General features: G+C 46.0%; 1 protein-coding gene across 2 annotated transcripts in view; it reads left to right on the forward strand.

Annotated features, from left to right (window-relative positions):
- NIM1K (NIM1 serine/threonine protein kinase) overlaps positions 1-24714 on the forward strand; it is a 55925-nt gene that overhangs the window by 17270 nt on the left and 13941 nt on the right. For both annotated transcript variants that reach the window (XM_055121228.1, XM_055121232.1), the window contains exon 2: positions 21385-22394. In XM_055121228.1, the coding sequence (XP_054977203.1) occupies positions 22103-22394 (292 nt within the window). In that variant the 5' untranslated portion in view covers positions 21385-22102. The remainder of the gene's footprint in view (positions 1-21384; positions 22395-24714) is intronic.

The raw sequence follows: 24714 nt of genomic DNA on the forward strand, positions 1-24714 counted from the left end.
CACCCTTCACTTTGGGCTTTCCGAAGCTCGAGTCTTAAGGAAACATAAATGAGAGAGAGAGAGAGAGAGAGAGGAGAATTAGATAGAGAAGTAGAGAGAGGGGAGGAAGAGAGAGAGGGAGAGAGAGAGGAAAGAAGAGGGGGGAGAGGGAGGAAAGAGAGAAAGGAGAAAGGAAGGAGAGAGAGGGAGGAGAGAGACAGGGAGGGAGAGGGAGGAGAGAAAGAGGGAGAGAGGAGAGATGGAGAGAGAGGAGAGAGGGAGAGAGAGGAGAGAGGGAGAGAAGGAAAGGGAAGAGAGAGACATGGAGGGAGAGAGGGAGGAGAGAGAGGGAGGGAGGGAGAGAGGGAGGGAGAGAGGGAGGAGAGAGAGGGAGGGAGGGAGAGAGGGAGGGAGAGAGGGAGGAGAGAGAGGGAGGGAAGGAGAGAGGGAGGGAGAGAGGGAGGAGAGAACATCTGTGAGCTGCCTCTGCCCTACTGCCTAAGTAGAGGATTTGAGTGCCTGTCCGCACCGTCCATCAGCATGTTCTCCGTGCTTGGCCATGTGTTCTGTAGGCAGTTGGGATTTATGTCAGCATCTTAATTTACTGTATGGGGCTGACACAGTGTGGTGCTGATGATCTAACCCGGACCTCCTGTGTGCTAAGCACATGTTCTCGTCCTTGGAGCTGTCTCTCAGGGCCCTAATCACTTGACGTATGGTGCTAGACTTCATGAATTCTCTGTGTGGGGGGTGGGGGGTGGGAGGAAGGGCTAATGGGGAATCACACCAGGCTGTGCTCAAGGCATACTTGTGGCTCTGTGCTCAGGGATCATCCCTGGCCAGGCTCAAGGGACAGAGGTGGTACCAAAGATTGAATCAGGGCTGGCACATGCAAAGCAACTGCCTTACCCGCTGTACTATCTCTCTGGTCCCTAGATTTCATACCCCCCCACCACCCAAATATTACCCTATTTTCACATCAGAACTGGACCATCCCTTGCAGGTGAGACAGTTTATGGTAGCAAGGAAGAGACACTCATATCCATGGTCACCTAGAGACGGGCCTCATTCCACAGGTATTTGTGGCGATAAATATATAATTTTAGCCATTAAGCCTGTTACCCAAAGTGGAAGATACCAAGCACCCCTTCCCATCCAACTGGGGTGAGGGGAGGGGTACTGGAATGATACAAGGAAGCAGTAACGGCCTTTGGGGAAATTAGGGGGTGCTATCTCTCTGTTCCATTAAGGAAGGTACACCTGGCTGTGCTGAATTTTTTTTCTTCTTAAATGATAAAGAGATGATAAGTCATAAAAATTTGAGAACCTCTGCTCAACTAAGAAAATCTCTGATGTCATTTTGGTAGTCAGAATCACAATACGAGCAGTGCCCATGAAAGTTTTCAGGTAAAGGGACTGGAGAGATAGTACAGCCAGTAAGGCACTTACTCGCCTGGCACGTTGCTGACCAGGATTTGCTCCACGGGCATCCCATATGGCCCTGAGCACTGCTAGGAGTGGTTCTTGGGTGCAGAGCCAGGAGAAATCAGGAGTTAGCCCTGAGCATTGCTGGGTGTGGCCCCCCCAAAAAAGAAAAGTGAGAGATAGATAAGGCGGAAGTTGGGGGGAAGAGAGAGAGAGAGAGAGAGAGAGAGAGAGAGAGAGAGAGAGAGAGAGAGAGAGAGAGAGAGAGAGAGAGAGAGAGAGAGAGAATGTTTTCAGGTAAGGTGTTTGTCGAATGCTCACCCACCGCCTAAGTATGTTCCCCTTCCCCCTGCCATCCTTGGTTCCTGGGGTACCCATAGCCTTCCCCACCATGCCTCGGATTTGCTGTTCCTTCCAAGGGTAGAAAATGTGCAAATACACCGTCCCTAGTATCTGGAAGCTCTCAGTACCTCCAGGCTGCTCCCCAGGCACTCTTTGGCTTTACAACTTCAAAGAATTCCCGAAAACGAAAAGCAGCTTAGCACAGGGCTGCAGCAAGGACCTCAACTCGCGCCGGAAACCTGGACGCCGCCTTCTGCTGCCTTTCAAGGGCCGGCCGGATTTAAATAACGGCTCATCTCGGGCATTTAAATAATGTCTTGTCTCGGGAGCTGGAGCAAGCCCCGGGAGGGAAGAGCTTCACAGGCCGCCTCAGGACATTCATCTCAGCCAGAAATACCCGGGCAATTAGCAAGCACCGCGGAGCAGAGCGGGACCCTGAGAACCGGCTCCCCAGGGGGCCCTGTGCTTCCCGGGCTCCTGAACGGACTGACATCCCTCTGATGTCTGATGCATTTTCTCTTTGCGTCAAGTCCCAAATGACCACTGCTCCCTGCTCGATTTATGGGTTTCCAAACCTCCCTGATGTTTCTTTTTTTTTTTCCCCCTCCCTTGTTCCCAACAAGATGAGTATTTATTTGATGATGAAAAGCAGCTGACTCTTGGCTCCTAGTAGAACCGCAGCTCTGGAAGGAACTCCCTCGCCACCCTTCTCTCTCCCCGGAGAGGGAGAAAGTGTCGTGTCTTTGGCGCGGGCTGCCTCGTGCCTTTTGGATGCCCTCAGCCCCGGTTCCCCTGAGGAGCCCAGGCGGAAGTTGCTTTGCCCCTGGTGGGTCGTAGACCAGCGGGCTCTGAATTTGGAGGTCCTAACAGAAGAGGAGGGGAAGCTCCAACAGCGGACACAGCCCCTGGCATGGCTGGGGAGAAGAAAGGTCGCTTTACCCTTTGGGGAGGCCAAGATCCGAATTTCAGTGTGGACTGAGTCTTCTGATCAAGGGACTGGATGGGGTTAGCCCGGCCGAGGAGTAAAGGTTCCTCAGAGCGGGTAGAAAATAAGGACATGTGAGTGCGGAGCAGGGAGGAGAGCAAGAACAAAGTACCGTGGAGTGCCCCGTGCTCTGGGGGCCTCTCTCTGACCCTTCTCAGACTTTTACTCACCATGACACCCTCCTGACCCTGTTTTCTTCAGATGGGGTTCATCCCCATTACTCCCAGCCCCCACCGCCCCCCATTCCCCAACCCTGGTCCCATTGCTTTGCCTCTTAATCTTGGACCTTGGGCTGTGATGCCCATTTATGTGACTTTCACCTGTTCCTCCCCCGCCCCTCGCTCCCTCCAACCCCCACATATCCCGAGGGCCCTTCGTAGTGCTGTGGGGGCTACTCCTGCTCTGTGTTTGAGGGTCACTGCTGACAGTGCTCAAGAACCATGCAAGGCAAAAGCCTCAACCCCTCTCCCAGGATTCACTCTGTCCCCACATTCTGTTTCTTTTCTGGGTGGTGGGGGACAATGTCTGACGGAGCTCAGGGATCACTCCTGGTGGTGTTTGGGGGACCATAGGGTGTGCCCAAGCTGGAAGCTGTGTGTGAGGCAAACACCCTACCTGCTGTATCTCTCTGCCTCTCCTGACATTTATTTATAGATTGAACTGACAAGAAGTAACTTTCTTACATATATTTGTTTTATCCTGTTTAAATGATCATAGTGGTCAAGAGATTTTGTCTGCATTTGAAGCCCTGGTCTGCTCCAGAACAGAGAGGAGCCTGGGAATGGATAACCCAGAGGGTGGGAAGAACAGTCACTTTTCTTCCAGATTAGGTTGGGATTAAATGGCTTCCTTCATGGGGCTGGAGCGATAGCACAGCAGGTTCGATTCCCAGCATCCCATATGGTCCCCTGAGCACTGTCAGGAGTAATTCCTGAGTGCAGAGCCAGGAGTAACCCCTGTGCATCGCCAGGTATGACCCAAAAAGCCAAAAAAAAAAAATGGCTTCCTTCAGTTCCAACCTGTGGTGGACCAATGATTTTAAGAATCAAAAAGCACTTGAGGTGATTCTTTTAATGTAAATGTATGTGTCTTCCAAATAATGTGTAAAGATTACTACTCAGATACTTGAGTCTTTCTGGTTGGTTTTATCATGGAAACTAGCAACCTTGTGGGCTGGAGATATTTAGGGCTGTGAGTAGGGTTGGGTCTTTTTTCCTCATTTCATGCAAGGACCACTCCCATTCCTGCCCATTTCAATCGAAGTATCCCATAACTCTCTTGCATTACTGGGACCCCCCAAAGTATGATTCACTTACACAACTGAGATTTGTCTTTTTGTAGAATTGCAGGCCGCTTCTGGTCAATTTCCATAGTAGGAACAGAACATACATCACACAGGAACGCTGTTACCTGATGTGCTTATCTCAGCACTGAACTTTTATTTTTATGTTTCATTTTGGTTTGGAGTCATATTCAGTGATTCTCAGGGGTAACTCCTGGCTCTGCACTCAAGAATTACTTCTGGATCTCTAGCTCCTGATCAGGCTTCTTAACGGCCATGATCCCAGAGACTCAGAAACAAATCTCGGAACCCAGTGGCTTTTGGCAGAAACCCCTCCAGATTTAATTGTTAGAATTTCAGAATTCCAAAATCTCACGGCTGCAGTAGCGGCTGCGCAACATCATATGCTATTCATAATCGGCAATAGAAAACAAATTGTCTAATGTTGCCTTTTTAGCAGATCTGAGTGTTGGGGTAAAATCTCAAATAATAATGGTGGGTCTGATGTTGAAATATTGAATGTGATCAAAGTAGAGAGAGAGTAATGTGGAAATCATCTGCCACACAGGTAGGGGGAGGGTGTGGGTTGAAGAGTATACTGGGGTTTTGGGTGGTGGAAAATGTGCACTGGTGAAGGGACAGGTATTTCATCATTGTATGACTGAGACTTAAACCCAAAAGCTTTGTAACTGCTCTCACGGTGATTGAATAAATGAATTTATATATAAAAAAATTACTTCTGGAGGTGCTTAGGGGATCATATGAGATGCCCAGGTTTGAACCTGGGTGGGCCATGCAAGGCAAGCACCTGACTCATTGTACTGGAGCTCTGACCTCTGAGTTCCTACTTTAAGTCCCTAATGCAATACTGAGTATCTGGGTCACTGGTAAGCATCACCCAGAGAGGGATCCAAGGCACATAATAGGTGCTCAGCAAATACTATGACAATAGTGATGGAGAAACTTGAAATAAATAGATTGTAAATAAGAGTGTCATATTTATTTTTTTACTCTGAATGACCTCATGTTGGATATTCCATGCCTTTGTTGCCATGCCTTTTTTTGGTTTTGTTTTGTTTTGTGGTGCCAGGAACTGTACACAGCTAAGCCAGAACTATACACAGTTAAGCCATATCCTGGTGCAGCTGCCATGTAAAGAGAGTTCAGTTGAAATATAATTGGTGGGCTGGAGGGACGTGCCTTGCATGTGGCTGACCTTTGCAAGGTGGGGATTCAAGTCCCGGCTCCCTGTATGGTCCCCGAACCCCTCCAGGAGTGACCCCTGAGTGCAGAGCCAGGAGGAAGCCCTGAGCACCACTGTACATAGTCCCCAAACAGAACAAAAGATAATTGGTGATTTTAGTAATAAAACAGAACTACCTTAATTTAGATCAAGCTCAGTCAAGACCCCCCCGGCACCTCCCGGGTACCCAGTTTACTGGTTACAAAAGGGGAAGGGAAGTGTCCTGACCCCAGATAACACGCTGCTCCAGCCTCAGCCCCGTCCTGTCTGCCAAACCACACTCACTCTTACTCAGCCCGAGGGGCCTTCTGTGCAGCTGTGCTAATGGTCATATCACAGAGCTAGGTGGCTGCACATTGGTTTGTCTGACTCCCCAAAGCAAGCGGAAGACACATCTAAGCAGGATGGTCACGTTATGTGTCATGCAGGGAGGGACTCTGGAGATTACCTTGGGGAAACCTTCGGCCATGTGGGTGGTCTGGGTGGTGGCCGCTCCTGAGGCAGTCGCTGGTGTGCAGGATCCTTCCAATCCCATTAAGCTAAGTGTATGCTTCCCTTATAGTTTATAGTTGGGCTGGAGCAATAGCACAGTGGTTGGGCGTTCACCTTTCACGCGTCGAACCCGAATTCGATTCCTCCGCCCCTCTCGGAGAGCCTGGCAAGCTACCGAGAGTATCGTGCCTGCACAGCAGAGCCTGGCAAGCTACCCGTGCGTATTGGATATACCAAAAACAGTAACAATAAGTCTCTCAATGAGAGATGTTACTGGTGCCCGCTCAAACAAATCGATGAGCAACGGGATGCTTCCCTTGGATCCAGCATGATAAAACTCCTCCCAAGACCTCTTAGGCTCTGGGAAGCCCTCTTGTTGCTTGACCTGTCCTGGCTAGTGACAGCACCGACACGTGTGTTTTTCTCTTTATCAAGTCAGTAGTATTGACCTGGTGTGGAGGGTGTGTGTGGAGTGGGGTGGGGAAGAGGCGCGTGCTCTGCATTGGAGCCCTTGCATTCCTTGTGTAAGACCCTAGGTTTGATTTCTGGGAACTACAATAAAGAAAAAAAAAACATAAGCATTCTGGGATAATTAAGAACAAGCCATGGACCAGAGAGATAATTTAAGGGTACGGGGGTTCAAGTGTTGGGTTGTGTGCAGCTGACCACAGTTTGACCTCTGGCACTGCATATGGTCCCCCAAGAATGTCAGGAACCCCTAGCACCACCTGGGTATGGCCCAACATCCTCCCCCAAACACACACACACACACACACACACACACATACACACACACACACACACACACACACAGAGAGAGAGAGAGAGAGAGAGAGAGAGAGAGAGAGAGAGAGAGAGAGAGAGAGAGAGAGAGAATGAGCCATATTCTTTCTGCACCATGAGGTGAAATTCCATCTTTAGCGTGTTTGTTTTGGGGTCACATCTGGTGATGCTCAGGACTTGCTCTTAACTCTGTGCTATTGTATCACTCCTGGTGGTGTTTTGGAGACCAAGTGTAGTGCTGGGCATTAAACTGGTGTTGCCCAAATAAAAGGCAACAACCTTTGTAAACCCCTGTACTATCTCCAGCTCTTCACCTATGTTTTGAGCTGATTTGTTCATGTTAGTGTTCTACAGATACCTGGACACCTGTGCCTTAACTTTGTGTGAATCTCTGTACTGGTAACCTGTACTTCCTCTCCTGGGTTTGCAGAAATGGCCTTTCCTTCCTCCTGTACAATGCATTTTCCTCTCTAACAAGCACTCCCATCAGCCCAGGGTAGGAACAACTTAAAAGGGAAAAGAGCAAAGCTATGGAAATAAATAGGTGTCGCTGAAGACAGATATTGGCCTGGTACGGAAGAGTCATGGGGAGGATTTAAGAACATACTTCCTGGCATATCGCAGGCTCTTGAGAAAGGTCAGCTAATAAAGTGTTCTGCGTTCAGGAATAGATGGAAAGAAACTGTATAGAACCTCTTGATTCCTGACAAGACCTGCTCTTTTGCTGCCCTTTGTCTTTTATCCTTTGCTGGTATCCTTTTCTCATCCTGCCTTTAGGAAACCTTCCAACTTGGTTTTCTGGCCCATTGGTGTAGGGAAAGGAAGTGGGCTGTTATGGTCCAGCACATCCATGGACTTTGAATAATCTCATCCTTGTGAATACCCCAGTACTCCAGAAGGGGGCAGTGTGACACTTGAACTTCAGGGCATCTTGGTTGCCTGTTTGGGAATTCACCATTTATTTATTGTAGAAATCTCTGAAGGTCAGGGCTACAGTGGTCTGGAGCCGGCGGAAAGCCGTCAGTTGCACTTCCCTGTAGGCACCTGAGACGGGATGTGCGTAAGGCCACACAGACATTTAGTGGGAAAGCCAAGACCCTAACCTAATTCTGACTTCGTGTTGGTTTGATTAGAGAGAATCACCCTCAAAATCACAGTTTCTCAAACCTTAATTCATATTCTAGCTTTCATTCATATAGTATCTTTAATTTATTATTATTATTATTATTATTATTATTATTATTATTTTGGTTTTTGGGTCACACCCGGCGATGCACAGGGGTTACTCCTGGCTCTTCACTCAGTAATTACCCCTGGCAGTGCTCAGGGGACCATATGAGATGCTGGGATTAGAACCCGGGTCGGCCGCGTGCAAGGCAAACGCCCTACCCGCTGTGCTATCACTCCAGCCCCTTTAATTTATCATTATTTAAAAACATTTTTTATTAGTGAATCACCGTGACACAAAGTTACAGACTTACAAGTTTTCATGCTTACATTTCAGTCATACAATGATCGAGTACCCATCCCTCCACCAGTGCCCATTTTCCACCACCAATGGTCCCAGCATCCCTCCCACCACCCCCACCCTGACCCCTTCACCCCACCCGCCTCTGTGGAAAAGCATTCCCATTTGCACTCTCTCTCTTTTTGGGTGTTGTGGTTTGCTACAGAGGTATTAAGTAGGCATCATGTTCAGTCTAAAGTCTATTTTCAGCCCGTATCTCCCATCCCTAGTGGGCCCGCCTAGCACCATTTGCTTGGTGATCCCTTCTCTATCAGAGCTGCTTCTTCACCTAGCATGTGAGGTCAGCTTCCAAGCTGTGGAGTAATCCTCCTAGTACTTATCTCTACTATTCTTGGATGTTAGTCTCCCATTCTGTTACTTTATATTCCACAAATGAATACAATCTTTCTATGTCTGTCCCCTCTCTTTCTGAGTAGTATCTTTAATTTAATGTAATGTAATTAGGCTTTTGAACTACACCTGGTGGTGCTTAGGGCTTACTCCTGGCTCTATGCTCAGTGGTCACTTCTGGCAGTGTTCAGGGGCCCATACGCAGCACTGGGGATTGAGCTGGTCATATGCAGGGCAAGTGCTTAACCCCCTGTAGTGTCTCTGCAGTCCACCAATACCTCTTAAAGGGACCACATTCTTATAACTCTCTGAATGGGACTTGGGCTGGAGCGATAGCACAGTGGGTAGGGCATTTGCCTTGCATGCTGCTGACCTGGGTTCAATTCCTCCACCTCTCTCGGAGAACCCAGCAAGCTACCAAGAGTATCCCACCTGCACGGCAGAGCCTGGCAAGCTACCCATGGCGTATTCAATATGCCAAAAACAGTAACAAGTCTCACAATGGAGACATTACTGGTGCCCGCTCAAGCAGATTGATGAGCAACGGGATGACAGTGGCAGTGAATGGGACTTAAGTTACTATAAAGATAAATTTAAAATTACTAATGATACTGAAAAATATACAAATATAAAAAAACCCATTTGACTTCTTTTTTCTTTATAACTTGTGTGCAACTATAAAGCAACATGTATTTTGTCAAGTTAAATAAAGCAACCTTCAATTAAATTTGGATTATGATTATTTGGTATTATTTATGGTATTGTTTTATTGAAATGAATTTATTACTTAAGTAAATGAAGTAAATATGGTACTTATGGAAAGAATAATTAATTAATATCACTTTAATGTCATATGGGTAGTCCTCAAAAAATTTTTTAGCATCAAGATATAAATAATTCCAGATAGCAGAAAAACAAACCTTAAAGTTTCTGCCACTGTTATTCTTTTGTTTTGAGCCACACTGTAGCATAGTAGCACTGTCATCCCATTGTTCATCAGTTTGCTCGAGCAGGCACCAGTAACTTCTCCATTGTGAGAATTGTTGTTACTGTTTTTGGCATATCAAATATGCCACGGGTAGCTTGCCAGGCTCTGTCGTGCAGGCAGGATACCCTCGTTAGCTTGCCAGGCTCTTTGAGAGGGATGGAGGAATCAAACCCGGGTTGACCGCATGCAAGGCAAATGTCCTACCCGCTGTGCTATGGTTTGGGGCAGTATTTGGGGGTACTCCCAGCATGGTGCTTGGTGGGCCATGGTGCTGGAGATCAGACCCTCATGCCAAGCTTTTACTCCAGCACTCTGAACCATCATCCCTGCCCTGTTATTCTGTTATAATTATTATTTTTTAAATGACATATCCAGTGGTGCTCAGGGTTTACTCCTGGATTGTTGCTCAAGGATCACTCTTGGTGGGGCTAAGAGGACCATATAATGTGCTGGGGATTGAACCCCACTTGGTTGCGTGTGAGGCAAGCACCCTATCTGATGTACTGTCACTCCAGCCTCTTTTACAGTTTTTTAAAAAAATTTGGCACTGTGATTTACAGTACACCCTATAGTAGTAGGGTTTCATGCATAACACATAACACCAGCACCACACCTTCCACCAGGGGATCCACTCCTTCCCCCACTGTCACTTCCACCAGTGACTCACCCCATCTTAATTCCCCTAAACAGCCCCCCCATATCTTTCCTGTTGGTAAGCTTCCCACTGACAACAAGTTCTCAGTTTCTCTTGTCTTTGGGTATTTGTTGTTTCCCCAACTATTTTGTTTATATCCCACATATGAGACAGATCATTCTGTATCTGTCCTTCTCCTGACTAACTTCACTCAGCATAGTAGTCTTTAGATCCATCCGCGTCACAGCAAATTGCACAATTTCATCTTTTCTTATTGCTGAGTAGTATTTCATTGTGTATATGTACCATAGTTTCTTTATCCAATCATCATTCTCGGACACTTAGAATTGAGCTTCCAAGTGACTCAGCAATTCCACTTCTTGGCATTTAACCCAAAAGCCCAAAAACTCTAATCAGAAAGGATATTTGCACTCCCATATTCAATGCAGTACTATTCACAATAGCCAAAATCTGAGTGCAGAGCCAGGAATTAAGTCCTGAACACAATAGGGTGTGACCACAAAATAAAAAAAAAAACAACTCAAATGTCCAAAAACAGATCTTTTTCTTTTCTTTTCTTTTCTTTTCTTTTCTTTTCTTTCCTTTTCTTTTCCTTTCTTTTGCTTTTTGGGTCACGCCCAGCAATGCACAGGGGTTACTCCTGGTTCTGCACTCTGGATTTACTCGTGGCAGTGCTTGGGGGACCACATGGGATGCTGGGAATTGTACCCGGGTTGGCAGTGTACAAGGCAAATGCCCTATCCACTGTACTATCGCTCCAGCACCTCTTATTCTTGACCTGGATACTTATCGTTTTTTTCTCTCATCCATTGATCAATACACCCATTTCTGATTTTAAGAGGAACTATATAATGCACACCGTACAGAACCGTATGAAGCATGGTCATTGTATAATAGTAAAACTGCATGACATTGGGTTATGTAAATATTAAGTTGCTGTATCAAAAAAAAAAGGTCAGAACAACAGAAAATTAAAGAGGACAGACCCTCTCATCACAATCTACAAGGAACTACCCAGATAGTTGGGTGAGTGTGCCGTGGTGGGGGTCAATCTCCTCCTCTTTGGGGGCTCAGATATTTTCTCTTCTAGGCTTCTAGCTTGGCTTGAGAGAATTTTTTCTATTTATGCCACCACAGCTATATTTTATCAGCAAGACAAAGGGGAGAATACTCACGGGTTTTGAAACCACACCTGTTTTTTTTTGGTGGGTGAAGTCACACCCAGCAATGCCTTGACTCCCACACTCAGGAATTCCTCCTGTCAGTGCTTGGGGGACCATAGGGGACATAGGAGATTGAACCCAGGTTGGCTCTGTGCAAGGCAAATGCTCTACCCGCTGTGCTAGCGCTCTGGCCCCAGGAACCACACCTGTTGGCACCCAGCCTGCCCCCATGGTGCTATAGTGCTTGAGCGATGCTATGGGGACATCAGGGCTGCAAATGGCCATATTTGGGGTCATGCAGTGCCAGAAATCAAACTTGGTGTGTCACGCATGCCTGCCGTGTGCTCCAGCCCTTTGAACTAGCCCCTTTGAGCACACAACCTGACAGTTGTATTTATCACCACTTTTGCTCACCAGAACTCAGATACTTGGCTAATTCAAACATAAGGAAGTCTAGGAATCAGTATATCAATTGGACAACAATGGGCACAGTTCAAATCCTAGTTTTATGGAGTGATGTTCACATCTGGTCACACAACAGGCCCCTGATTTTCATGTGATAGATGTTCAAGTGAAGCATAAGTTTGGTAACAATTGTGCATCTATTAAAAAGGTGCGGCTGGAGAGATAGCACAGTGGATAAGGTGCTTGTTTTGCATCCTGCTGACATGGGTTTGATCCCTGGCATCCCAGATGGCTCCTTGCGCACTGCCAGGTGTGATTTCTGAGTAAGTCAGGAGTAAGTCCTGAACACAATTGGGTGTGGCCACAAAATATAGAAAAGAAAGGAAAGAAAGAGAAAGAAAAGAAAGCAAAGGATTATGTTAGAACTTGGGTATCAATGCATCCTATTGCCACCAAGAGAAAATTCAGGTATTCCTCTAAGTAAACCAGTGTTCAGCCTTGCAAACCTAGAAAAAGATTGTCTGAGATTATTGCCCGGAAGTTTTGCAACTTAAACTCAAAGAGAACAAAAGAGAGATGGCTCTTTGGGATATTTTCACAATGTTCGCAAGTCAAGAAAAGCAGAGCCCTTTCATCTTATTTTAACACTTGCTTTGCTGCAACAACAAGCTTATGATCAAGCTTATGATCAAGCACCAGCCGGCTCCTCGGGGAGCTTTGATCTGTAATGAGGTGAATGTATTCTTGGCTGGTAGCATTTCTAACCTCTTCTTAATATTGAGCTTCTAAGCTCTTATAAAACTTGGTCAAAATCAAAAAGGTCCAACAAGTCCTAGTTGCATCTAAGAAAGGGGTAGATCTATAATTTTCATTATTTGATTTTTTTATTTGAAGGGGGTCCACACCCAACTGTGATTTGGGCTTATTCCTGGCTCTGCACTGAGGAGTCACTCCTGGCAGTGTCAGGGGACCATAGGGGATGCCTGCGATCGAACCCAGGTTGGCCACGTCCAAGGCAAGTGCACTACCCACTCAGGCCTCATATTTTCCATATTTGCTCCCCCCTTAACATGCTATAGCTTGACGATTAGACACACTATTAAAAGTAATAAAAACATAAACTATAGCAACTCCCATCCTATTCAAGATCGCTATTTATAAGTTTCTAAGAAAAACATTTCAGGGGGATGGGGAAAAATCAGTCAGAGTAAAAATAATTTTCTGGGGCTGGAGCAATAGCACAGCGGGTAGGGCATTTGCCTTGCACGTGGCCGACCCAAGTTCGATTCCCAGCATTCCATATGGTCCCCTGAGCACCACCAGGAGTAATTCCTGAGTGCAAAGCCAGGAATAAGCCCTGTGCATTGCCAGGTGTGACCCAAAAAGCAAAAAAATAAAATAAAATAATTTTCCTGTGTATGTTGATAGGTCCACCCAAACAGGACCTAGTCCTCCTGTTAGATTTCTTCCACTTTATAGTTCTATCAGGCTATGTTATTTCTTCCTCCATTATGTATCTTCCCCTTTCCATTCCCTTTATTGCTATTGCTATTGTTATGACTGAGGGCTGCACACACATCCATGGTTGCAGTGTTAACATACTAGGTTGTGGTGCACTCTGGAAGTCACCTACTATAGTTATACTTACACACATTGTTGTGGTGTCAAGGACTCGAGTGGCAGAGCTGCCTCCCTCCCACTTGGCACCATTAGGGGCCGTTCCTGGGATTGAACTCAGAGCCTTGTGTCTGCCTGGCAATTGTTCTTCCACTTGAGTAATGTTCCCAGGGCTTTGTTGCTATTTATTTTTTTAATTTTTGGTTTTTTGGTCTGTTTTTGTTTTGCGGCCATGTTTTTGTTTTGGTGTCCAGGGCTTACTCCTGGCTCTGTACTCAGGGATCACTCCTGGAGGGCTCCGGGGACCATTTGGGGTTCTGGGGATAAAACTGGGGTCAGCCACTTGCAAGGTTAATGTCTGTGTTTTTTTCTCTTTTTGGGTCACACCCAGCGATGCTCAGGGGTTACTCCTAGCTCTGCACTCAGGAATCACTCCTGGAGGTACTCAGGGGACCATATAGGATGCTGGAAATCGAACCTGGGTCGGCTACATGCAAGGCAAATGCCCCCCCCCCCCCGCTGTGCTATTGCTCCAGCCCCAAGGTTAATGTCTTTGTTGCTATTTTTGAAATTTCTAAGATAAATTGGCCAATTTTCAGTGCAAAGTAAACCACATATTTGACTTCCAGGGAATGTAATTGTGTGACTCTGGTCATAATGATATAATGTTGGAGCTTCTGAATTGATTTCATAGTTTTCTTATATTTTTCTTCCTCTTGTTCATGTTGTCATCAAATCTTTTCAATTGAATCATTTAATTTCAATTTCAAGAAATGCCCAGCACTTGTGTCTTCGGCTGCTTTGGCTCGTTTTTGCGCTTTGCTGCCGTAGCCGCACTGTTCTTTGGCTTTGCTGAGCTGCTGTTCCTTCCAGTTCCTCCTGGTGAGTCCTGTTGGGTGGGGATGCTTTGCCACTTGTAGTGTCTTCTCAGACTTTCCAGGCTGTGATATCTTTTCTTCCATGGAGCCTTTCCTGACGGAGAGTCCTCAGAAGAAGGCAGTGCAGTGGGTTGGGAAGCTCCAGATATTGGCCTCAAGGTTTCCTTCTCAAGATTTTGTTTATTCAAAAGAACAAACCCTGGGGGCCGGAGCGATAGCACAGCGGGTAGGGCGTTTGCCTTGCACGCGGCTGACCCAGGTTCGATTCCCAGCATCCCATATGGTCCCCCAAGCACTGCCAGGAGCAATTCCTGAGTGCAAAGCCAGGAGTAACCCCTGAGCATCGCTGGGTGTGGCCCAAAAAGGAAAAAAAAAAAAAGAACAACCCCTTTTTTTTTCTTAATTTGAAAACCAAATCAAAATAACTTTGTCCTTTTTTTTAATAACCGAATCACAGTGAGATACAGTTACAAGGCTTTCATATTTGAATTTCAGTCATATAATGATTGAACACTCATCCCTCCACCAGTGCACATTTTCCACCACCAATGTCCCCAGTACCCATCCCCCACCATCCCATCCCTCCCCCTGCCTCTATGGCAGACAATTTTCTTTGTTCTGTTCTGTTTTGGGGGCTACACCTGGCAATTCTTAGGAATTGCTCCTAGCCTTTGCACTCAGAAATTACTCCTGGCAGTGCTCAGGGTATCATATGGATGCCAGGGATTGAACCCAGGTTGGCTGCATGCAAAGCAAACACCCTACCTCCTGTACTATTACTTTGACCCTCCACAGGTAATTTATAACTGTTTGTGCCTTTTGAGTCCCTTCACCTACCCTCATCACCTGCCTCTGGTTATCACCAATCTGTTCCCTGTTATTGATGAGCTTTTTTTTTAAAAAAAAAAAATTCTCCAACCCCCCTTGTTATTGTGGCTTTTAACTCCATATCCATGAGATCATATAATTCCTCTATCTTATTCCACTTAACATAATATCCTCGAGGCCCATTTATTGTTGTCTGCAAGTGACAGGGTTTCCCCACCGGCACCAATGACCATGAAAGCACATATTTGTTTGGAGTTAATGTTTTTCTTTTCTTCAGATAATTATGGAGAAGTGGAATTATTGAACCATATGGCAGTTATATTATTTGCCACCAGACAATATCTACATATTTTTACATTAGAAATAAATCTATTCCTGTGAACTTGTGTGGAAGGTAAATTCCAGAAGTGAAATTGCTGAGGCAATGAATGCATACACTTGTACTTCAGTAGTTTTGGCAAAATGTACTTTGAGCAATTGAACCAATTTTATTCACTAATTTATTTTTACTAACTATCACTGAACATTTGTTTTCCCAGACCTTTTACCCGTACATTGTCAACTTTTGAAAAATATTTTACTGGGGCTTGAACAATAGTACAGCTGATAGGGTGCCGGCCTTGCATATAGCAGATTTGGGTTCAATACTATATGGTACTCCGAGCACTGCCAGGGGCAATCCCTAAGTGCAGAGCCAGGAGTAATCCCTGAGGATCATTGGCATGGCCCCCAAAAATAAATTTCCTAATTTAATATTTTAAAATCTTATTTCAGTGTAGTTTTATGTGTCTTTCTTTGGTTATGAGATTGAGAGTTATTTATATATTATAGGGAAGTTTGAATTTTCTATGAAATATTTTTTTTTTTTTTTGCTTTTTGGGTCACACCCGGCGATGCTCAGAGGTTACTCCTGGCTCTGCACTCAGGAATTACCCCTGGCGGTGCTCAGGGGACCATATGGGATGCTGGGAATCAAACCTGGGTCAGCCGAGTGCAAGGCAAATGAATGCCCTACCTGCTGTGCTATCGCGCCAGCCCCGGCTATGAAATATTTTTAAGGTATTATTGTTTTCTTTGGGTATATTAGTATTTCCTTATCATTTTGAAAAAATTATTTATTTACTTAGAAAATTTATGTTATGGATTTTTTACATCATTCTTTTACCCCTGAGTATTCTTTGGTAAGCCATCTAAAATGCCCCTTGTTATAATAAGGGAAATAACATCTAGTTTTATTGGAGGCTTTTAGTGGGAATTGGTATCTTTTTTGTAGACTCATAATTTTCTATTTTAGATCACTTTAGAATATGAATGTTACTTATATAAATGGGTTGGAGTGATAGCACAGCGAGCAGGGCATTTGTCTTGCATGCCTTCGACCCGGGTTCGATTTCTCTTCCCCTCTTGGAGAGCCCGGCAAGCTACCCGGCAAGCTACTCGCCCACACGGCAGAGCCTGACAAGCTACCCATAGCGTATTCTATATGCCAAAAACAGTAACAACAAGTCTCACGATGGAGACATTACTGGTGCCCACTCGAGCAAATCGATGAGCAGTGGATGACAGTGACTTAGAAAATAAGTTCTTTGTCTATTGTATGTGTTGGAAAGTTGACCTACTAGTTCATCACATAATTTGCTTTAAAACTTTAAAACTTTTTTTTTTTTTTTTTTTGCTTTTTGGGTCACACCCGGCAATGCACAGGGGTCACTCCTGGCTCAAGCACTCAGGAATCACCCCTGGCGGTGCTCCGGGGACCATATGGGATGCTGGGATTTTGAACCCTGGTCGGCCGCGTGCAGGGCAAACGCCCTACCCGCTGTGCTATCTCTCCAGCCCCAGAAACTTTAAAACTTTTTGCCAAACAGAAACTGTAACTGTATGTAGTCAAACTTAATGTTTTTTTTTAATATAACTTTCTTTGAGCTCATAAATCTGATCTTTCTAGCATTTTTTTTTACTTCATTTATTTTACATTTACTTAAGTGATTTATTTGTAACTTATTTTGGAATAGTTTTGAAATTTTTCTTTTCAGTTGACTTGCCAGCTTTCCCAACAAATTGCAATTTATCTTCAATACAAAGTCACAGTATCATCTGCAAATTATAAAATGGTCTAAATAGAAGACTATCTCTCTGGCCATTAAGGCAAGATAATTGACTTAGAGCCATTGTGCAATAATTTAATTTTGGGGTGTAGAATATATAATCCAAATTAGAGGTTGGCTGACCTTGGTAATTGTGTCTGATCCCTCTAGCGTGCCAGAGTGGGAGGTGGAAGGGAGGAATTCTTTGGGGACACTTGGAGGGAATCAGGGTAGTGAGTAAAGTGTGACGGCAAACCCCAGGTTGAATGGAGTTTGTGATCATCTGAGGGGGGAACCAAGAGAGCAGAAAACAGTCCTGGTCAGATAGTGAGTGAGTTGGCCCATGTCAGAGAGCAGGTGCCAGCAGGATTTAGAACTGGGTGATTGGGTGCTGGAAGAATAGAACAGCGGGCAGGACCCTTGCCTTACATGAGGCTGACCCAGGTTCAGTCCCCAGCACCCCATATGGTCCTCCTTGCACCACCAGGAATATTTTCTGAGTGCAGAGCCAGGAGTAATCCCGGAGCCCTGCCAGGTGTGGTTCGAAAAGAAAAAGAAAAATGAACAGCATGTTTGGGTATTTGAAGAGTTGTGACAAAGGAGGAGGAGGAGGTGGAGGAGGAGGAGGAGGAGGAGGAGGAGGAGGAGAAGGAGGAATAAGAGCAGGGTGTGTGGGTATTTGAAGGGTTGTGATGAAGAAGGAGGAAGAAGGCAGCTGGAATAGAGAAGGGATCAATGATGGTTATTCGATATGCCAAAAACAGTAACAAGTCTCACAGTGGAGACGTTACTGGTGCCCGTTCGAGCAAATTGATGAACAACAGGATGACAGTGCTACAATGATGGTTGGAGAGATCGTTCGGGATGGGAGATGTGTGCTGAAAGTAGATAAAGGACCAAACATGATGGCTTCTCAGTATATGAAATCATGAAATCATGAAATCCAGTTAATTACTGATTTCTTGGGCGGCCTCAGTAACATCTCATTTCGTCCTTTCCCTGAGATCTTAGAAGTCCATCTCGACTCGGCCCTCCTAACGATGTTGCACTGGGGGCTCTTCAGGGTCAAGGAATGAGATCCAGCTTGTTATATGCAAAATCCAATATCTGTATTGCAAACCATAATGCCCCAAAGTAGAGAGAAAGTATGGGGGAAATTGTCTGCTATAGAGGCAGGGGAAGGGGTGAGATGGTAGGGGGATACTGGGGACATTGGTGGTAGAAAATGTGCACTGGTGGGGGATGGGTGTTTGATCATTGAACAGTTTCATATGACTGAAACTCGAACATGAAAGCTTTGTAACTGTATCTTATGGAGACTCAATTAAAAAAAAGTTTCTCAAAGAGAAAAAAAAGGAGGAAGAGGAGGAGGAGGAAAAAAGAACAGGGTGTTTGAGTATTTGAAGAGTTGTGATGAAGAAGGATGAGGAGGAGGAGGAGGAGAAAAGGGAGGAGGAAAGAACAGGGTGTTTGGAGAATTGTGATAATGGGCCATGGAGAGAGGATGGGGGACACTTCGCCTTTCTAAGCTGCCTTGATGCAATCTTCAGTGAATGGGACAATCCCCACCAAGCTGTGGGCCACACTAGATGACAGTTCCAGGGTCTAGTAGCCAGTAGAGGGGCAGCACGGGGCTAGGGAGTGTGGGTGGAACTCAGCTCTCTGAGATCATTCACATAATGGTGGGAAAGTGTTATTTGATTATTAATAAAAATACTTGACTAACTCATACCTAAATGTCTCATAGTCTGATAAGGTAACTCATTTCCTCACCAACAAATATTTGTGGAGTGCCTGGATGGCAGAAGAATGAGGGGCAGGAGCCAGCCCTTGTATCCTGGTCGGTCCCTGGGAGGGACTTAGGGAGGACCCAAACATTGTAAGCTTGTACCTCTCAGCTGCTTTATATTCCACATATGAGTGCGATCTTTCTATGTCTGTCTCTTTCTTTCTGACTCATTTCACTCAGCATGATACTTTCCATATTGATCCACTTATATACAAATTTCATGACTTCATGTTTTCTGACAGCTACATAGTATTCCATTGTGTAAATATACCAGAGTTTCTTTAGCCAATCATCTGTTTAGCCCTGAGATTCTTAACCTGAAGTTCAGGGATGGGTTCTGCGAACCCCTCAACATTAGATTTAAGTAATGTGTGTACTTTTTATTACTGGGCATAGTGACATAGATTTGTTAGAATTCAAAAGATCCTGTTTTTTAACCCGAGAACACTTAGATAGTTGTTTTGTTTTCTCCTTAACCTAATTAAGGCTCTTTCATCTTAAGAGTACCTTTATTTTATCTTTTTTTTTTTTTTTTTTTTTTTTTTTTAGTTTTGGGGCCATACTGATAGTTCTTGGGCTTGCTCCTGGCTTTGTGCTCAGGGATCACTCCTGGCAGGGATTGTAAGTGGGGCTGAAGTTAGAACTGGGTTGCTACATGCAAAGCAAGTACCTAAATCCCTATACTATCTCTCCAACCCCAGATCTTTTAGAACAACCTAATCAGAGTCTAACGTAAAGGTGTGCTTTGTTATTGAATCTGGACCTTCTCATTGTTGTTGGTTTTGGTTTCTGGCCACAGTGGTGCTCAAGGGTTACTCCTGACTTTGTGTTCAGGGACACTCTTAGCAGTGCTGGGGGACCATACACAATTATCTGGGGTTGAATTTGCGCCTCCCGCTTGCAAACGTGCACCCCAGCCTGTGAGCTATCTCTCTAGTACTTGGCTCTTTAAACCTGTAACTTTCTTCTTCCAGCTTTCCCTCAACCCGTGGGAAAATAGGAGCAGCGCAGGGCAGCAGCCTCCTCTCTCCTGTCCTTGTGGGCCTTCATCTGGCAGCCCCCAGACATACCCATGGTGGCAACCTAAGCCACCCTGTACCAAACTATAATAATGAGATTCATCTATCAGAACTAGAAATTCACATTTCCAAGGTGATTGCTCATGTTTTCATCCAGGGTCTGGGTGCAGAATGCTCAAATCCAAAAACTAAGTGCATGGCCAGAGCAATAGTTCAGCAGGTATGGAGCTTGCCTTGCATGCGTGTTTGATCCCCAGCGTCCCAGATGGTTCCTGAGCTCCGCCAAAAGAGAGATTCCTGAAGGGAATCTTTCTCTTAAAGCCAGGAGAAAGCCCCGAGCATTGCTGGGTGGGGCCCACAAACAAAACCAAACTAAAAATGAAGCACAACGCATAAATCACTGTCACTACTTTGTTTATAGAGGTCAGGGTGGCCGTGGTGGTGAGGGAGAGCCAGAGGGAGCCGGACCTGCCGATGAATTAAACCCATCGACTCCAGTCTGTGAGCTCTCAATTTGGAAGATGCACCATGTGCTGGAGAGTCCCAGCGTACGCAGTGATTTCTCACTGTGGGTGCAGGTCATGGGTCATGAAGATATTCTAGTGGGGTCATCGAATCTTTTTTTGTTTTTGTTTTTGGATCACACTTGGTGCTGCTCAGGGATTACTCCTGGCTCTAAAGACTGACTCATAACAGTTCTTGGGGAGGATCACAGAGGGTTGAACCTGGGCTGGCAACATGTAAGGCAAGTGCCCTACCTGTTGTACTATCCCGCCGGTCCCCGAGGGATTGTATTTTTAATGATTGAGCATGCATGCCATAGATTTTTACCCTCTGGTCACTTTATCCTGTTTTTGTATCTTCCAAATTAGGACCCGATCGTCAGAGAAAGCTAGCCTAACAGACTGAGTGCACGCAAAGCCTACTTTGCATATGGGAGGCCAGGATGTCCCCTAAGCCAAGCTGGGAGATACCTTCAAGTAGAGTTGGGAGTAGTCCCTTAGCACCACTGAAATGAATGGTGACGATATGATGATGATGGGGGGCTGAGCCCAAAGGCTGGTACCTGATCAGAAGCACTAAAAAATAAGCTTGACAGGGTGAGGGGGTGGGGGGAGGGGAGGGGAGGGATTAGCCAATTACAGAATAACAGAAAGTGTAGGAGCAACCTGAGTTGTTCAAAAACATAAAGGGTAAAGGACCTGGAACACATTGTTCTTGAGATAAATGTTCCTTGTGAAACCTGATATTCATTAGAAATCACTTTTGCTATTTTAAATTCTGGTTTTAAATCAATCCAAGGCAACATGCCAGTTTCCCTAGATATTGAAAAGTAGACAAACTGCTAGAAATATTTACAGGCCATGAGGGCCTTGGTAAATGATGTTGGTTGTGGAGCATATGTGCGTATATTGTTTTTCTCATGGAGTCATATATAATCAAGCGTCTGCTTACTGCTCTGAGTCATACATTTACAGGATTTGCCTACCAGATTTTCACATTAATTATACATCCTGTACAGGACACCAACATACACTCATAAATTTTCTTACTCTTTGTTCTCAGGATGAACTGGTACCTACCGAATTTTCCGAGGCAGCTCAGGGCTTAGGAGAAGGTTCACCTACATAAAGGCGAGCAAGAGTGACAGTCAGAGATTTCTGCCTCCTCCAGCTCCTGGCTGCTGTGGGACCAGAAGGCTGATTGGCAAGTTTCCTCTCCTGGGATCCTGATGCTTAGGAGCCTTGGAAACTGAAAGCGAGGGCAGCATGACGGCCAGGACCAGCGTCCACCTCGGGGTCCGGGGAGCCTCTGCCCAGCTTCGGTACAGCAGCATCCAAGATTCCCAGGTCCCCAAAGGAAACAGCCGCCTGGAGTTCCTGTCCTGATTCAAGGCCTCCACCTAGCCCAGAGCATCAGCCTGACGGGAAGATTTGCTGGAATGTTCCTGCGGGGAATCGGGAACTGGCCAGCTGCCTGATGCTTGGGTTAGAGCCGGGAAATTCGGGAAGTATGAAAAGTGGTGCTGGCGGCTTCTGAGCAGACTCCTGCACTGGGGCTGGCCTCTGCCCGCTTCTGGCGGAGGTCAGGAAGGGCGCCGCTGCGCACTCCTCCCGGGGGCCTTTGTGAGGGTGCTCCCGGGCCTCAGCTCCCCCAGACAGGCCCGGGCAGCGCCCCACTACTCACTGCCACCCGGCAACCCCCAGCCTCTTCCACCGCTCCCCACCTGCCTGGGATCCGAGTCTCTTCCCGAGCTGGACATGTGAGCCAGTGACTCTGGAGAATGACCGCGGTGTATGCGAATGGAGGCGGCCTGGTGACCCCTCACTGTGCCCAGTGGGACCGGCGGGACAGCGTGGAAAGCAGCTGCCTGGCCGAGGGCAGCCCAGAGGACGAGGAGGGACATTCGCGGCAGCTGACACCCTTCGAGAAGCTGACCCAGGACCTGTCTCAGAATGAGAAGGTGGTGAGAGAGATCACCCTGGGCAAGCGGATCGGCTTCTACCGCATCCGAGGGGAAATTGGCAGCGGGAACTTCTCCCAAGTCAAGTTGGGAATCCACTCCCTAACCAAAGGTAAGATGGGGCCTCCTCGCACCCACCTTGGGATGGGTGCGTGGTCTGGAGGCAGGGTAAGGAGCTGGGCTGGGGCAGAACACAGCTGAGGACCCCACCGAGACCCTTAAGTGCTAACCTGGGAAGCTGGAGTGATAGCACAGCGGATAGGGCGTTTGCCTTGCACGTGGTCGACGTGGGTTCGATTCCCAGCATCCCTGAGTACCACCAGGAGTAATTCCTGAATGCAGAGCCAGGAGTAACCCCTGTGCATCGCTGGGTGTGACCCAAAACTAAAAAAAAAAAAAAAAAAAAAAAAAAAAAAAAAAAGTGCCAGCCTGAGCCTGGCGCCTTTCACTGTTGCTGCAGTTAGTTCCACATATGCGGTGCTAGATGAGTTCTTTCCATCTCCCAGCTAGGGACACTCTTAACCTGAAGAGGTTAAATATTGTTCTGTTCAGGCTCCATTAGTTCATCCACCTTGATGGTTTTCACGTCAAAACCTCTCCCACTGTACTCACTCCAGTAACAAGGGGAGTATCCATCCTCTACGGAGGGCTTGCTTTCAAGACAGCATCATTTCAGGTTTTTCTTGTAACTTCTGTTTGTATTTACATGTGCATGGCAGTGGGCCAAAACGAGGACGCAGAACCCTCCTAGAGAGCCACATCATGGCTAGCACACACCAGTCTTCCCTCCTGGGGAAGTGGAGAGATGACAGGATTTCTGAGAGCCCCAGCCTTTCAGTTATAAAATTCAATTATTGAAAGTGCTCTAAGGTCAGCTCCAGAAGGTGTCATACACCAGGAGGCTGATGAATAAGTGCCCCAGTGCCATTACTGGTGTTATCTTTGGAGACTTCACTTTCCCCTTCTTCCACTCCATTCCAGATTGGCTCTTGCCTTGCCTTTGTTTCCAACCGAAGGTTAATGAAAAAGTCTTTACAACAGAACACATTCCTGTCCATCCCCATACCCTAACTGATAACAGCCAGCCTATAGTTTTCAACTCTGGTTATACATTAGAAATACCTCAAGAACTCAGAACAATCACAAAACTTAGCTGGAATATGATGCAGTGGCAGAGCACATGCTTTGAATATATTAGGTGCAGGGGATGATCCCTGACACCAAAGCGGAGGGAAAAACTCCAATAAAGATCAGAGATGGTTGAAATATATGCCAAGAACTTCTAATTTTTTTCAGCGAGGGGGGGGGAACTACACCCAACAGTGCTCAGGGGTTGCTCCTGGTGGAACTTGAGAGACCGTATGGGATGCTGAGGAGTGAACCTCTAGCCCTAGAACTTCTGATTTAATTGGTCCGAGGTGGGACGAGGTATGGATATTATTATTTTTTTTATTAGAGGTTATTCTTGTCTTTCCGAGGGGGTCCTTTATGGTAAATTAATTTCAGTTTAGAAAGACCCAAATTAAAATAACTTTGAACAGATCCTAAGTTCCAGAGCAAAACCCATTGTGTGCCTTAAAGGAAGTGGCAGATTTTACTTTGGATTCCAGTTGTAAGCTTTGTTTCCCTGAGTGGACAAAGAATATGGATTTTTAAAAAATTGTTTTTGGGGAAGGGTCATCCCTGGTGGTGCTCAGGGGTTACTCCTGGCTCTGCACTCAGGAATTACTCCTGGCGGTGCTCAGGGGACCATATGGGATGTTGGGAATCGAACCCGGGTTGCCGAATGCAAGGCAAACTCTCTACCTGCCGTGCTATCGCTCTAGCCCCAGAATATGACTTTTTATTTATTTATTTTTTAAATGTAGGAGTACTGCTATTTATTCAGCCATTGATTAAGCTGATTGAACTGGGCATGAACTCCACACTACTTCAAAAAAATTTTTAATTGGATATCTGTGAGATAGACCATTACAAAGCTGTTCATAGTTGGGTTTCAGTCATACAATGATCCAGCATCCACCCCTCCACCAGTGTACATTTCCCACCACCAATGTCCCTGTTTCCCCACCACCATCTCCCATCCCCCCACCTCCTACCCCTAGCCTCACTGTAGGGGAGGCACTTTTCTTCTTGCTCTCTTTCTTTCCTTTTCCTTTTATGCATTATGTTTTGCAATACAGGTACTAAGAGGTCATGGTGTTTGTTCAGGGCATTTGGTATTTTTATTGGGACCCAGTGATGCACAGGGGTTACTCCTGGCTTTGCACTCAGGAATTACTCCTGGCAGTGCTCAGAGGACTATATGGGATGCTGGGAATCGAATCTGGGTCGGCCACGTGCAAGGCAAACACCCTACCTACTGTGCTATCGCTACAGCCTCCTCATTTATCTTTTAAATTCATACGTGAGATATTGTGTCAGGTTTTTTT

The sequence above is a fragment of the Sorex araneus genome, chromosome 1, assembly GCF_027595985.1.
Source record: "Sorex araneus isolate mSorAra2 chromosome 1, mSorAra2.pri, whole genome shotgun sequence".
NCBI lineage: Eukaryota > Metazoa > Chordata > Mammalia > Eulipotyphla > Soricidae > Sorex > Sorex araneus.